Source organism: Sinocyclocheilus grahami, unplaced genomic scaffold, assembly GCF_001515645.1.
Source record: "Sinocyclocheilus grahami isolate Dianchi unplaced genomic scaffold, SAMN03320097.WGS_v1.1 scaffold234.1, whole genome shotgun sequence".
In the NCBI taxonomy this organism is placed as follows: Eukaryota; Metazoa; Chordata; class Actinopteri; order Cypriniformes; family Cyprinidae; genus Sinocyclocheilus; species Sinocyclocheilus grahami.
The window spans coordinates 2,521,504-2,538,786 of NW_015505413.1; the positions used below are offsets into that span (position 1 = coordinate 2,521,504).

Sequence of the window (17,283 nt, forward strand, 5' to 3'; positions counted from 1 at the left end):
GCGGAGTCCCGGGAACAATCTGGAACACATTGTCTGACTAATCCACATCATAAACGCATTTGAAAGCGCATCAAAGCAGTAGTGCTGTCTCTTTTCAGAGGAAACTCATTCATTTCTCCAAGCTGTATGTGATCCACCTCACTGAGATTGTGCATCGAATCTTTACTTCATGCAGCCTGAGGGAGTTTCTGTTTTACCTGAGGGCTTTTCTGGTATATAATCAACTTTATGTAATGTAGTAATTTTTCACAACTGAAAAAAACTGAAAAGAAAAAAAGGTACAAAGCTGTCAGTTGAGCTGTGGCCTAAGGTACAAAAGCTAAAAGGTAAATTGTTGCACCTTATTTACCCCTAAATGGTATATATTATTACCTTAAAGGTACATATTGGTGCTTTAAAACTTACTTCAAAAGTACACAGATTTTAATACTTAAGGTGTACACAGTATTGTACCTTTTTTCTGAGAGTTTGCTTGATTGATTTAGTGTCAACAGCACTCAAGCTACATGAATGAAACTTGATGATCATGTTATCCAGCATGATTTTAGAATGTTTATGTTAATATTTCTGGTATTAAAAGTTTTTTTCTGTGAATCATGCAATAACTTTTCAAACCAGCGAGTGACATTTTATCCTGTGTCTTCTTGTCGTCCTCAGGAAAGAGCTTCACTTTGACCATCACTGTGTTCACTGGACCACCCCAGGTCGCCACATACCACCGCGCTATTAAAGTCACCGTGGACGGACCTCGAGAACCAAGACGTGAGTACCCAGAATCCCCTGAATGACTATCAAAAAGAGCGTTGACCAAGGTTTCCAACAGCACCAACAATGATAACATTCTCTTGCACTGGTATCCACCGCTTTGCATGACATTGTTCTACATGAACTCAAATGGTTTGTTTTATATAGAGTATTTTATCAGGAGCTGTGTGTTTCTTTGTGCATGAAACCAGCATAGAATACAACAGAAAGAGGCGCTATCTCTTTTATTGATTTATCGTCTGTGTATAATTTCATGCTAGACTGCAAATCACAACTCTGGTAGAAAAGCATTTCTTTTGCGGTGTTTGATAGAGAGGGAAAGTATTTGAGGAGGTGATACGAGATGAGATAGTCTCTTCTTTGTGTCTGCTTTATACCGTGTTATTTACTGCAGTAAGAACCAGGCTGAACAGTCTTTAGAACATGTGCCAAGTAAAACAGATTAGTTAATCTGTTGGTTCCTGGAGTTTTTCTTACTGTATTAGAGCTAGGAGGTTGGTCATTGCACACTACTGTTGCTAAATCGGTGAATGTACGTAATGGTTTTGATATTATACTATGTTGAGATGGAGTATTTGGACGGTGTGATGAGTATTTAAACTATTTTCGGAGCACCAACGGCTTTAATAGTCCTATGAGTCATTCACAGATGATACCAGGGAGTAGAGCCACTGTGTGTGTGTGTGTGTTCCCAAATAGTACAGTGTATTTTTGTGAGTACGTGTTGGTTTCGATGTCTCCTTGTATTCTCGTGTTTGGGTGTATACATACCTGCACATCAGTGTGTGTTAATATTAAACAGCGAACAGTCCTTCGTGGTCTAGATGGTTGCCAACCTCAGATGTCAGTTGTGGTGTGTTATTAAGCCGTTTCGGGAGCAGAGAGCGAGGGTGCGTCTCTGAGCCACAAACACAGAGGGCTCAATGAAAGTGGCCACTCTTTCTGACCAGCGGGGTCAGCAGTGCCTGACCGCATTAGAGCCGCTGAATTAACACAGCACTGAACGCCTGCTAGGGGTGCAGATCCATAACGCTAATGCAGCCCGCGAGACCACAACAAGAGGAGACCAGAGAGAGAGAGAGAGAGATAAGAGTAAGTCAGTGCTGCTGTTTACAGAGCTGTTGTTGTATTTGTTCAAACACTAGCCCCAAAAAATACTTTGGAAACTGTAATGAATTTATGACTGTCATTGCATTAGATTTCAAACCAAGCACAGGTACACTTTTCAAGCGAAACGGCAGTTTTGTTTGGTTTGAAATGATAAGTAAATAGATCTAGCGTACCTGAAAAGACAATTTAGGAAGGTGATGTTGAGTGAACCTCATAAAGTCTGTCAAGAATATGCCCAGCTCATATTTCCCATTTTTAAAAAAAGTAATAAGAAATTATATTCTTAATACTTAAGGTGTACACAGTATTGTACCTTTTTTCTGAGAGTTTGCTTGATTGTTTTAGTGTCAACAGCACTCAAGCTACATGAATGAAACTTGATGATCATGTTATCCAGCATGATTTTAGAATGTTTATGTTAATATTTCTGGTATTAAAAGTTTTTTTCTGTGAATCATGCAATAACTTTTCAAACCAGCGAGTGACATTTTATCCTGTGTCTTCTTGTCGTCCTCAGGAAAGAGCTTCACTTTGACCATCACTGTGTTCACTGGACCACCCCAGGTCGCCACATACCACCGCGCTATTAAAGTCACCGTGGACGGACCTCGAGAACCAAGACGTGAGTACCCAGAATCCCCTGAATGACTATCAAAAAGAGCGTTGACCAAGGTTTCCAACAGCACCAACAATGATAACATTCTCTTGCACTGGTATCCACCGCTTTGCATGACATTGTTCTACATGAACTCAAATGGTTTGTTTTATATAGAGTATTTTATCAGGAGCTGTGTGTTTCTTTGTGCATGAAACCAGCATAGAATACAACAGAAAGAGGCGCTATCTCTTTTATTGATTTATCGTCTGTGTATAATTTCATGCTAGACTGCAAATCACAACTCTGGTAGAAAAGCATTTCTTTTGCGGTGTTTGATAGAGAGGGAAAGTATTTGAGGAGGTGATACGAGATGAGATAGTCTCTTCTTTGTGTCTGCTTTATACCGTGTTATTTACTGCAGTAAGAACCAGGCTGAACAGTCTTTAGAACATGTGCCAAGTAAAACAGATTAGTTAATCTGTTGGTTCCTGGAGTTTTTCTTACTGTATTAGAGCTAGGAGGTTGGTCATTGCACACTACTGTTGCTAAATCGGTGAATGTACGTAATGGTTTTGATATTATACTATGTTGAGATGGAGTATTTGGACGGTGTGATGAGTATTTAAACTATTTTCGGAGCACCAACGGCTTTAATAGTCCTATGAGTCATTCACAGATGATACCAGGGAGTAGAGCCACTGTGTGTGTGTGTGTGTTCCCAAATAGTACAGTGTATTTTTGTGAGTACGTGTTGGTTTCGATGTCTCCTTGTATTCTCGTGTTTGGGTGTATACATACCTGCACATCAGTGTGTGTTAATATTAAACAGCGAACAGTCCTTCGTGGTCTAGATGGTTGCCAACCTCAGATGTCAGTTGTGGTGTGTTATTAAGCCGTTTCGGGAGCAGAGAGCGAGGGTGCGTCTCTGAGCCACAAACACAGAGGGCTCAATGAAAGTGGCCACTCTTTCTGACCAGCGGGGTCAGCAGTGCCTGACCGCATTAGAGCCACTGAATTAACACAGCACTGAACGCCTGCTAGGGGTGCAGATCCATAACGCTAATGCAGCCCGCGACCACAACAAGAGGAGACCAGAGAGAGAGAGAGAGAGATAAGAGTAAGTCAGTGCTGCTGTTTACAGAGCTGTTGTTGTATTTGTTCAAACACTAGCCCCAAAAAATACTTTGGAAACTGTAATGAATTTATGACTGTCATTGCATTAGATTTCAAACCAAGCACAGGTACACTTTTCAAGCGAAACGGCAGTTTTGTTTGGTTTGAAATGATAAGTAAATAGATCTAGCGTACCTGAAAAGACAATTTAGGAAGGTGATGTTGAGTGAACCTCATAAAGTCTGTCAAGAATATGCCCAGCTCATATTTCCCATTTTTAAAAAAAGTAATAAGAAATTATATTCAGCTTAAAGAAAAAGCCTACTTTTAGGAACAATATTTATTTATTTAAATATATATTTTTGAGAGTTTAGCACACCCCACTGCCAGTTCTCATGATTTAATGCAATATATATTGGTTTTATTATACATAAATTAAGTTATAATTAATATAAGTTAATTTCATTCATTTATATATATAAAGAGCTGTATTGAAGTATTTTTGTTACTGTATTACAGAAATAAGAAGTTATTTTGAGAGAAGATGTGTTTGCATTAAATAATGCAACAAATCCTAATGAGCCTAAAATAGGCTTTATTTTCTTTCTACATTTTTGTCTTTCTTTTGAATGTTTGAAATGTGACCTGGACATGTTTTTGTTCTGTAAAAAACAATCTTAGCATTACGTGAGCAAATGCCACTTGTTTTGATATTTTATAAATTGCAATGAAATGTAGTAGTGCAACGTATATGCAAAAATCCCTTTTGGTTCAACATTTCCTGATTTCCTCATGCATGTCATATTTATGATATTGGCTGACTGACGTTTGGCCTGTAATGACTCTTTAGAGGCGTTTCCTGTAGCGACCCGGGTCACACTGCCGTACCTGTACCCTACGCTCACTCAGCTAGCACTAATGAACAGGTGCTTCAGACGCGATACAGTTTGAAATGATGTGTGAGTGAGCGTGGTTTCAACGTGGTTATGGTGGTGCGGTTGCATTAGATTTTGAGTATGTGAAATTACTTTAGACCCGCAACGAATATGAGATACAGGATTTTAGATGTTTTGAATAAACAATACGTTTTAAATATTAAATGATAATGTGACGTGTAGAAAAAAAGTGTACACTGATCGTCCCATCATGCTGAATACTAATGTGTGTGATAGATTGAAGTCTTTGAATTCACTGCGTTGTTTATTTGCAGTTTGTGTGTGAATATGCGCTGGAGTGTGTGTGTGTGTGTGTGTGTGTGTGTATTCTTCTTTTGTCAGATATGTTGTTTTTATGGTATCTTTTATAAGAAAAACCACACCCTCTTCTCCCCCAGGCACGGGCTGACTGAGGCAGTATGTGTACTTTGATAGTGCTGCCAATAGAATAATACCTCATTAATGTTTACTTACAGAGTTGATAAACCTGATGGACGGGACCCCACACACACTCACATGTTGGGTTTTTATGTTTGATGGGGACTTTCCATAGACATAATAATTTTTTCATATTCTGTACAAACTGTATATTCTATCCCCTAACCCTCACAGAAAACTCTGCATTTCTACATTTAAAAAAAAATCATCATTTAGTATGATTTGTAAACCTCATAGGGACCAAAAAAATGCCCTCAACATTTTGTCCTCACAACATAGGGTTTACCTGGACCATATATGTATAAATACAACAGACCTAGAAAGTTTTCGGATAATATAGTCAGACTTAAAAGATTATTGGAGTGCGTTTTACAGGAAAATATCATTTTAGCCTCTCTACTTCACAATTTCATGTGTAATTTAACATGTAACTTGCTGTTTCTTTGTAATTATTTGTGAAATTTATTAGGAATTTCTGAGCGAACATTGTTTCAGAGTAAATACAACAACAATTTAACACACACACACACACACACACACGCCGAGCTTGTTGGGAAAAGGAGATTTTCTCTTTGTCAGAGCATAGTGTTTCAGCATTTTAAATGGGTCATATCATGAGGAATCAATTTATCCTTGATCTTTTGAGATGAAAGACTTCATTGTGTCATGAAAAATGTAACTTTTCAAGCTCTACGTTTTCTGCTAACATATCTTGCTTCCGCACTTCCACAGCGTCAGACAGACACGTCAGACAGACACGTTTGACCATGACCGCCGTATGTTAATGATGTCTGTTTGATTTTCAGAAACTTGACCCATCCGGTGATGGCAAGATAATAAAGAGGAAGTAGAATAGATACTATTATTTTTAAATATGGGAAGATCGAAAGATAAGATTAAATGTAGGAAAGTCTGTGAAATTCTGCAGATCATTCTAAAGAATCCCAATATTAGAAATGAGCATCTGAATTTATTTTCAACGAAATCGCAAAACATTTCAGTGCAGATTGTCTTGCAAGAAGTAAAATGTTTCACATGTGCAGAGGACATTTACATAGATGTTTTATAATCGTCAAGACTAAACTACATTTTATGTATATGTAAAATTATAATATTATTTTATAGATTATTATAAACTTATATATAAAATTATATAAAAAATAAGAAACTACAATTAGACTATACATATAAACTTTATATAGTCTACGCTATGTCCTCATTTAGATGGCAAAGTAAACATTTGCATGTGTGAACTATAAGACTGAAACCTATTCTACATGACAGATATATCTCAGTTCTCACACTCCTGCAAGCTGCAGTTGCGTCAAATCCTGTTACACGCACACATACGCGTAGGCGCTTGCGTTTTGAAGTCAAGGGTCTCTTCCTGCCCTTTAACACCTCTAGCAGTTCTCATCAGAACACCTCTGCCCCTTTCTCTGTCATCTCCTCCCTAATTTCCACTACATCTTCCAAAATAATCTCAAATAAAGCCTTCAGACAGTCAGCCTCTGCTGAGAGCTGCCCGTTTAAAGAGCCGGGTGAAATTCCGCACGCTGAAGCTCAGTTGCGTTTGAATTTCATTAGTTTGGCACGGGAATGCGCTCCTAAATCACACTCTTTACACAAAGTGCGCTCTTTCTTTTGTCCTATAAACTCCAGGCGTTCGATTTCAGCACATTCCAGCTGCGTACAGCCAGCAGGACACCTCCATCATATGCATGCTTGTTCAGAGACACAATGTGCGTACAAGTCAAGCTCACGTCGCATCATCTGGGTCAGAAGGGTTTCTTGGTTTGAGTTACAACTAGGTCAACCAAAACCAACCAAACACCAAACCACACATATGCAGGTGCATGCACATATGCATACAATAGCACTGCCACTCAAAGGTTTGGGCACACCTACTCCTTTTTACACATCTTAGAAAACGAGTACAGTCATAATAAGGAAATATAAATGAGGAAATAACACAGTATGAGAATTATGTAGTGAATTATATGTGATTAAATGTGAAACAAATGAAAACTCTTATTTTTGAGCTTCTTCTTTAGTCACATTCATCAAACAGCTTCATTCATATATATATATATATATATATATATATATATAGATGTATATATAGATAGGTAGATAGATATAGATATATATACATTGCCGTTCAAAAGTTTGGGATCAGTAAGACTTGTAATGTTTTTTAAAGAAGTCTCTTATGCTCATCAAGGCTGCATTTATTTGATCAGAAATACAGAAAAAAAACGGTAATCTTGCGAAATGTTATTACAATATAAAATAATGGTTTCTATTGTAATATCCTTTAAAATATAATTTATTTCTGTGATGCAAAGCTGAATTTCCATCAACCATTACTCCAGTATAAAGTGTCACATGATCCTTCAGAAATCATTCTAATATGCTGATTTATAATCAGAATTATCAATGTTGGCAACAGTTGTGCTGCCAAATATTTGTTTGGAAACTGCGATACTTTTTTCAGGATTCTTTAATGAATCAAAGTTAAAAAGAACAGCATTTATTCAAAATAAAAATCTTTTCTAACAATATAAATCTTTGCTATCACTTCTTAACAATTTAACACATCCTTGCTGAATAAAAGTTTGAATTTCTTTCAAAATGTACTCACCCCAAACTTTTGAACTGTAGTGTATATTGTTAGAAAAGATTTATATTTTAAATAAATGATCTTCTTTTTAACTTTTTATTCATCAAAGAATCCTGAAAAAAAGTATCACAGTTTCCAAAAAAATATGAAGCAGCACAGCAGTTTCCAGCACTGATAATAAATCAGCATATTAGAATGATTTCTGAAGGATCATGTGACACTGAAGACTGGAGTAATGATGCTGAAAATCCAGCTTTGCATGACAAGAATAAATTAGATTTTAATGTATAATAAAATAGAAAAGTGTTATTTTACATTATAATAATATTTCACAATATTAAATTTTTACAAAATGCAGCCTTGATGAGCATAAGAAACTCCTTTAAAAAACATAAAAAATCGTTCTGATCCCAATCTTTTGACCGGTAGTGTATATATATATATATAGATATATTTTACACATATATAAACACATATGTAATTTCTCACTGAAGTCACAAAAAAACCACAAACACAAATGTGTGCTGTTACGCCCTTTTTGTTTATCATGCTCTTTTTTGCATTAGACATGAACAGGAAAAGCAAAGAGGGCGTAACAACAAAGACATAGAAAACACAAAGAGGTGGGTGACTGCCTCTGGCTGGTGTTTTGTCTGATGGATGTGGGCACTATTGAAGGGTCTTTCTTTATCTCATCTGCTCCAACTTGCCTTGGAGAATGAATCATGGAGTAGAGATAATAATAAAAGAGACTCTTTATTCCTTTGCGACCGGGACCATTGGAATTGTTTATATGATTTTCACATGGCTCAACCACTAAATATAGTTGAATTTTTTATTTAAAATATTTATATTCATATGGTTCAGTGTGAATATTACCAAATTTAATTCAAACATTATATTCGGATATAGCTTTCTCAATTAGGTAAACACAGCTTCAGTTACTTAAGTAATTCTTTTTTTGTGTGTGTGTGTTCATGTTCAGTTGAAGGGGGGTTATTAATGTTACTAAAGATAACTTTTTTATTAATATCAACACAATAATATAATATGCACTTACACTGCACGATCTAATCACACAGATCAGATATTTTGACACATATCCAGATTTTCTGTCCCGTCTGTTTACATTCTCTTAAGACATAACCGACTGTGTTTACATTAATGCCTTGCCAAGACAGGCATTTTGACCACATTTCCAAACATGCACGTATCCGAAAGCAGCATGTCAGTATGATGGGCACCTACCAAATTCTGTATTACCTGTATTACAAATTCTGCATTCTGAATTATTAGTAATGTAGAAAGACTTAAGGCCCGTTCACACCAAGGACGATAACTATAAAGATAACGATGAAGATATAGTTCTAAAAATCGTTCTCAATATTAAAGAATAGCAGAGTCCACGCCACAACTATACCGATAAAGACAAAGAGAAACGATATCGTTGGAATCACTTTCAAAACGATTTTTCTCCAGCTGATGAACGATAAAAAAATTGACAGCCAATCAGAATGCATCCTGCTGTGACGAGCGCAAGAATTTAAAGCGGCAGATGAGCGTGCACTTAGAATAAACAGACGATATCGTTCGCTGGTGTGGACGCTAATATCATTATCTTTATAGCTATCGTTCTTGGTGTGAACGGGGCTTTATCTTTAGATATTGGTCTAAGTACTTTTGATATCCTTAATATTTGAGATGCAAAAAAGTCAGAAAATCTCAGAAACAGTGTACAGTTTGAGGTTGAATAGAGGCTCTGTTCAGGATTTCAGTTTACCGCCCAACACACTTCACTGGCACAAACCCATTTCATGTCATGGGCTGATGGGATTGGTCACGCATTGGCCTGACATCACGACAACTTTCAGATGGAGAGAGACCGAGTTTAGGGTGTTTCGAAAAGGAAGACAGGTGCAGCGATCTTAGCAGATGTAGAAACGTCTCCAGCGTTCGTTACTACGGAAGCACACTTTCATCTGAGGCCTCGGTTTCCACACCTGACGTACGCAAAAACTCACTCTCATCAACTGTCAGCTACAACGGTGGAGAGAAAAACAGGTGGAGCTCTGCATTATTCACCATACTGAGACATTTCAAGTCATATAAAAGTGCTTTAAAATGCGTTTTCAGAGCTGGAAACCCTAATGAACAAATTCAGACTGCTATCATCCTCAGACGGGCCACCCAAAATCTGTATGTTTACAAGATTTGATATACTTCAAATCAGTGTTTCAAAAAAATAACTCACTGAATAACCTAAATTGAGTTTAAAACATGAGCATGAAAAATTGTTAATTCTAAAACATGAAAACAACTGTGCGTAAACATACCTCATTTTTTGCTTCTTGCACGTTTATTCAATATTTTTGCTAATTATATTTTGTATGTTTTTAGCAATGAAAAAATTGTGTAGAATCAATTTTCTCTCAGGAATTACTAGTAAATTTCAGTTTACACATTGAATTAAACAAGGCGTTTTGAAAAAGAAAGACTCAAATAGTATTGTCTTGTAAAACATACTCCAAAAATACTTGTCTTATTAAAAAAAAATAAAAAATTATATATATATATATTAGTGCTGTGAAATGATTAATCGCGATTAATCACATCCAAAATAAAACTTTTAAGTGTGACAAATATGCAAAAAATAAACAAAACGGGAAGGGGGCCAACACTTTTTCACACCACTGTGTGTGTGTGCTGATTTTCCTTCAAAAATAAGCACAAAAATGTTAGAAAACCCAGCAAAATCCATCTGAGCCTGCTTAGTTTTCACATCTCTAAACCTTCTGCACTCGATAGAGCTAAAGTATGCTTTACCCTCAGTCTGTACAGATCGATTTCACAATGTTATCAAGTGCCTATCAGCCCATTTATAGACACCCGTACAAATATTTACAGTGTGCCCGCCGTGACACGTCTGGCTCTCCACAGCAAATGTCGAGTTCCAGCCCTGCCCAAATGCACACACACTCCGACAGCGCAAAAAGAGCCTGTGTTCTGTCAGTCCAAAAGGGAACATATGTTTCTTTCTTTTCATCGTTAGAGAGAGAGAATGAAGAGAGAGAGGAAAGGAAGGAAGCTGGGCGTATCAGTTGATCAGTGTAAGTATGAGAGCTGAAAGTGTGCTGAGAGGGCCTCTGTGTACACACTCCACTCACAGAAAGTACGGACTTCGAATGAACGATGACGATAACTGTGCTGTTTATATCACAGTATTTATTGAGCAGGATAGTTTTACACTATTTAAGAGTGCCAATGAAACTGTAAGTAATGCTAAACAGAGCAGGACGTGTTCCAAATGGGTCAAGTTGAGGAAGACGTTAATATTAAAGGGTGCAAAAACGAGTTTTATTGTTTGTAGTTGTTCTTTTTACTGGCAAAAAATAGTAATTGTCTGTTTGCATGTCAGTCTGCGCATTTGTGGTGTAGATTAGTTCAATGCATCTGTCACATGATGAAAGAAAGAAATGAGAGGTGAACTAGTCATTTATGTTTCTTAGAATTTATCATTAGCTGCATTTTTATGATTTCCTAATTTGGAATATGATGAAAGATTGTTTTTGAACTTTAATGGGGAATTTGGCTTTTGAAAATATAATATTTCACTCCATTCAAACTAAATTACTTGAATAAAGATTTGTTCATTTTGCTGCACAAGGCTGAACGAGAGTTGGTAAAATGATCTTGAATTATTCTGAAAATCTAAAATGAATCTGATCTTTCCATCATTAATGTAGATTCTATCATTTTTTCTACACGTTTCGTTGTTAGGACAGGTGAATCATTCAATGAGATTATTCATTCAGAAACGGATCAAGTAACTTTCTTTATGAGTGTTCATTGAATCAGTTTCTCAACCAGTTCATACCAAAACATTGATTAAATCAGGCTTTATGAATCATTGACTGTTTTCATGATATGAATGATCTGATTCACACACACACACTACTTTTGCCAAATTACCATTTCAGTAATTATTAATCTAATTTCACCTATCACATGAAAAATAACACATACCCTAACCCATGCTAAAAAAAATAAGTAAATAAATGAAGATGAGATTCTCGTAGCATTTAGGGCTGTATTATAAGAGATTATAAGAGTGGTTTATATGCATATTGTGTATATCATAAAATGTATCTGTTGCAGTTGTGTTGAGTTCATCCCAGACCATTTCCCCATGACGTGTGTATGTGTGTGTATGAGAGGGGTCCACTTATTATTAATTAGTGTGTCTGTGTGTTCTGTGGTTATGATATCATTCTCACAAAAAGTCAACATTCCTGTCTAAGTGCCCCTTACCTATGAAATATTCATTCATCCATAATAATTCAGACAGGGTGAATGTAGACAGGGCAGATGTAGGGTTTGACCCCACAGGCATCCAGGAGAGAAACTGCCCACGCTAGCGCTTGAACAGAAAGAGTTTAAGCATAAAACTTTTCAAACTGCATTCAGAAAATATACAGTATGCCATACTATAGTGACTCACAGTAAGATTACAGCTTTAACATAACACTTAGTAAAAGTTAGTGCCTGAGGCTTAAAATGTAATATTTAAGACTATGCATTACATTTGGCATCTTTCATACCTCAGAAGCTGCAATAGAGAGATCTCAGTTGTTTCACATTTAAGCATCAACTTTGTTTCAGATTTTCTACTGAAATGTACTGACAGAAATAAAAATAGACACAAATCAGACCTACAGAAAGAGAAGATCTAGAAAAGGAATGTGGATAGCAGCTCAGATCGTTTGATGAGAAATTTAATTGATGTTTGATTACACTTATGAGATTTCTGCAGTCCTTTTTACAAGAAAAACATCTCAAATTTGTAGAATATAAGTCTCTATTTGCTTTTCAAACTGAAAAAAATATATAAAGGATTTAGTTTTTCACAAGAAATTGCCTATAAAATTAAATGTTATGTTATTTTGAAATGGAAAAATATTTTTACAGTTCATTTAGTCTCATTTCAGTCTAGGGGAAACAACTAAAAAGTAATTTTTTCTTTTAATCTGAGATTTTTGTTTTGTGTATCCCACAATTCATACACAAACCAAAAAGTACAGAAAAAAGGCAATTTACCATTTAAATCAAATCAGAGAGGGAGACAGCAGCAACAAATGGAGGGAACGATAAACTGACAGAAATATTACCCCGGGGGTACAAAAATGTGGAGTGATGTATTGCCCTTGGGTGAAAGAGAGGGCAAGAACACACAAAATCCATATCACAGCGTCTGTTATCCCTCTATATCTGAATAAAATATTCAAAAACAGCCATTACTCCACATTAAAAACCACAAAATGTTCACATGTTCCTCACACACGTCACTGATAGTCACATTAAACTCATCCATTAGAGCTGACCAGACTACACATATGATGATGATGATGATGGGGGGGGGGGGGTTGTCTGTAATGGCTATAGCAACTTACTGTCTGTAATAAACACACACACACGCACACACTCACAGCAAGGTTTTCTTGGTGATTTCCTCTGTGGATGAGTCACGACTGAGTACACAGCTCTGTCTGAAAGCCATAAGCTCTTTTCCAGACCCTTTTTACTCAATATTTGTGTATTTCTATGCTTATTAGAACAGGATGTTGTTAGCTTTGTGAAACACTAATGTCAAACTTTATTAGGATCATTTGTTAGTGTGTTTGCTCCTGTGTGAATTGTTGTCATTGCAAAGTGTTTCAAGACAGGTTCCATAAGTCAGTTAGGATGCTGTCTTAGAAAGCTGCTGCCTTTGTATTTTAGTGAGTTTATTTTTAATTGTTATATGGAAATTATTTATTTATTTATTTTTTTTTTTAATTAATTTTTAAATTTGAAAGAATTTTTTTCAATAAATTTAATTTATTTAACATTTTTCAACATTTTTTATGTAATTTGTTTAACAACATGTTATTTGAAATTGCAATAATATTTCACAATTTTGCTGTTTTTACTGTATTTTTACTCAAATAAAAATCTTACCAACCCCAAACTTTTAAATGGTAGTGTACGTGTAGTTATGAATTCCCTTACAGCCTTTGCCTGATATACAATCTTTTAACTTCAGTAATGCCTGTAAAACTTCCACGCAATATGTGCATGATAAAAGAAAGGGGATGTTTACATGGAGAAACTCCACTCACAGAAATCACCTCAGTAATAAATAACCAGAAAGTTCATGTGCATAAACAAAATGACCGGACAATGTTATGTTACATGTTTGTTTGTTTTTCCTGTATTAGTCATTAAGGTTTCAAATTTCATCTTTCAACTGACACAGGCTTGATTTACTCCAAAATAAGATACGTTTACTACAAACATTCATGAAATAAATGAGCAAAAAAATAGATGTTCTGGTTCATTGTGCCACCATCATTCTGATTTGTTATGCTTAACTTTTATTGGGATATTGCTTTACTAATAACCCACTGCATTTCTCTCCATCTCTGTGCAGGTCACCGCATGAAACCGGACGACCCTCATAAGCAGTTCTCCGATCGCCTGAGTGACATCGAGCGTTTCCAGAGGGCTGGTCTGAGGATGAACCCTGGCAACGGGACCACCCGCTCCCACCAGACCCATTACAACCCCTCCAGCACCACACCGATACCAGGTGCGTGTTTTGTCCCTGGATGCCCTACAGATCCAGTGTGTGTGTTTGCTTGATTCAGACGTTCAGACTCGTCACAACAACTCGCACCTCGACGTCTGGAATCTAGCAACCCCTCTCGATCTCGGCTCCCACGTCACTGTGTGTGATAGTGGCTGAGGATACGTTTTCAGATGCAAGTAAAGACGTTTGAGCATGATGTCTGCTAGCAAACCAGCAAAACGCTCACACTCTCAAAGGCACGTATGCACTTCGCTCGCAGTCTATTTTCTATTTTCAAACAGACATACACACCCAGGTAGATTTCACACCCCACCCGTAATGCCGAAATGTGCTTCTTTTATTCATTTCTGTTTGCTCACCGTTTCTGCAGCGTGGACTGAATCACTCACATTTCAAAAGAACTCAGACCAGTGTGTGTTTACAGTCATGTGACTCACATTTCAATCAAACGCTCATCTAAGATCAAGAGCCTCAAATGAGTTTGATTTAGTTCCTTCGATCATTCGGGTCATAAATCTACGAATTTATTCCGAGCTGGATACACAGTGTGTCTTGTATATCAAACGTCTGATATGTTTTCATTGGCTTTTATTTTGTCATTTCGTTAAACAATTTGCCGTTTTTATTTGTACTTGTTTGCTCACTGCATCTGTCGTATAGGCAGAATCGCTCATCTTTCGTAAAACTCAAACAGAGTTGGCATGTGTTTACCATTATCTAAGCAGTCGTGACTCACATCTCTCTGCGATCAATCAAAAAGCGAGAAAGACCAAATGCACCCGAGGGTCAAATCACGTTCCGCTGCACTTCTTTCATATTTTTTTCATTCTTTTGACCATTCGCAAATCCATAGTCGAACCTAATCCTATGAATGTATTCTTTACTTCTGTAAGTTCGTTAGTTCTTATAGCATGTTAAAACTAGATGCTGTGTACAGCATCCATTTTGTCAGTCACTTAGTTTCTATTTCTGTCAGGTCATGTTAGGTAGCTCCACCTATTATATATATATATATATATATATATATATATATATACATATATATACAAAAACAATTGTTTTTTAATGTTTTTGAAAGAAGTCTTTGCTCACCAAGGCTGCATTTATTTGAGCAGTAAAAACAGTAAAATTGTAAAATATTATTCTTATTATAAGTTAAAATTGCTATTTTTGGTTTTAATATACTTTAAAATGTAATTTATTTCTGTGATGACAAAGCTGATTTTTAAGCAGCCATTGCAGTCTTCAGTGTCACATGATCTTTCAGAAATCATTCTAATGTGCTGGTTTAGTGCTCAATGATATGATTTGATGCTGTTAATATTTTTGTGTAAACTGTAATAATATTTTTTCAAAATTTTTTGATGAATAGATAAAGTTCAAAACAACAGCATTTATTTAATAAAATCATTTTACATATTTTTTAACATGCCTTTACTTATACTTGTAATCAATTGAATGCATCCTTGCTGAATAAAAGTAAAAAATGTTATACATATAAACAACAGATATATAATTTTGTTGTTTTGCAAGGCCTTAAAAATATAACTTGTGTCTGGTTAGGACATGATGTAATGGTCAACCGGAACCCGTAAAAATGTGGTTACTTTCGTAACGTTCATTATTGATGAGCAGTTTATCCACAATGAGCCAGTGAATTAGAGGCACTGAATGTTTCGCTAGTGTTTTTGTTTGGGGTTTTTGGTAAATTCCTCCCATCAGATTGACCTGATTTCTGAAGGGTGGACGCTTACACAAGCATTCCTGCAAAACCAAAGCCGTGACTCATGCAGAGCTCTGAGCGAGAAGAATGGGAGATTTACTCTTACCGCGTCGGGAGTGCGCTTGAGCTGGTAAAGCACATCTAGTATCCGTATCTGCAGGTGGATTAGGAGAGGAATTATGTCTTCATGGTGCTGTCAGAGACCAAGACTGCCGACACACACACATCTGAAGCAGACATAACACATTAACAGAGCTTTAGCTGTCGGGAGACTGCGTGTCTGTGACTGCTGTAGGCCTGTGTGAGTGTGTGATACATCAAAACCTCACTGTTATGTCTGATATTAGCATAGTTATCTCTCACCTCAGGGCACTGTCTCTCTGGGTGTCTGTCTCTTGCATCGGCCCAACTTCACCTTTATGCCTAAGTCTTAACAAACACATTCAGTCAGACAGCTCTGTGTGGTATGTGGTTTGCAGACAGACATGTGTAAGATAGACATGTTTAATCAGATTTATCACACTCATCACTGGGTAATTAGATGGTCTCTCATTCCACCTGAATGATGCAAACTCTGTGTGCGTGTGTGTGTGTGTGTGTGTGTGTGTGTGTGTGTGTGTGTGTGTGTGTGTGTGTGTGTGTGCTTACCTCAACTATTAAACTTTGGCATTACAGACATGAATGATATTTCAAATTTAAAAAGAAAAATCCCATAGACTTGCTTTTGTCTTGGACTAGTAGTGAACCACCCAAGAAAACATACACTAAGTTTTGCATGGACAAGCACCGCTCACATTTTTCTCAGAAAATGTAAAAATCTACTCGCATATGTCTCATATCTCATATGTGTATGTGTGTTTGTCTCAACGATTAGCTTGTAACAACTATCTCATCTCGGTCTGAGAGCAAACAGGATTTATTTGCATGTCAAATTGGCAGTTCAGTGCACTGATGCACACACACACACACACACAAACATACTCTATAATTCCCAAAGTATCTTATTTTAGACTCGTGCAGTGACTGGTGTGTGTGTGTGTGTGTGTGTGTGTGAGAGAGAGGCAGCTGCGTTTTAATGCTGACAGAGTGATTTAAAGCGTTCGGATCATACACACATACAGTCATCACACGCTCAAGATAAGATATCTGATAATCACACACACCTTTAACAGACACCCAAAATATCATTCCTCGTGACTCACTGATACTTTTCTTGGCTCATCAGCAAAACAGAAAGATTTCAGAGTTATCTACTCACACACACACACACACTTTTGACAGATGGAGTTCTAACGTGTGTGTCTGTGTGTGTGTGTGTGTGTGTGTGTGTGTGTGTGTGTGTGTGTTATGTGA

General features: G+C 36.7%; 1 protein-coding gene across 1 annotated transcript in view; it reads left to right on the forward strand.

The window, feature by feature from the left end:
* runx3 (RUNX family transcription factor 3) overlaps positions 1–17,283 on the forward strand; it is a 76,455-nt gene that overhangs the window by 44,079 nt on the left and 15,093 nt on the right. Inside the window, exons 5-6 of the mRNA XM_016288820.1 lie at positions 658–762; positions 14,049–14,207. Coding sequence (XP_016144306.1) covers positions 658–762; positions 14,049–14,207 — 264 coding nt within the window. The remainder of the gene's footprint in view (positions 1–657; positions 763–14,048; positions 14,208–17,283) is intronic.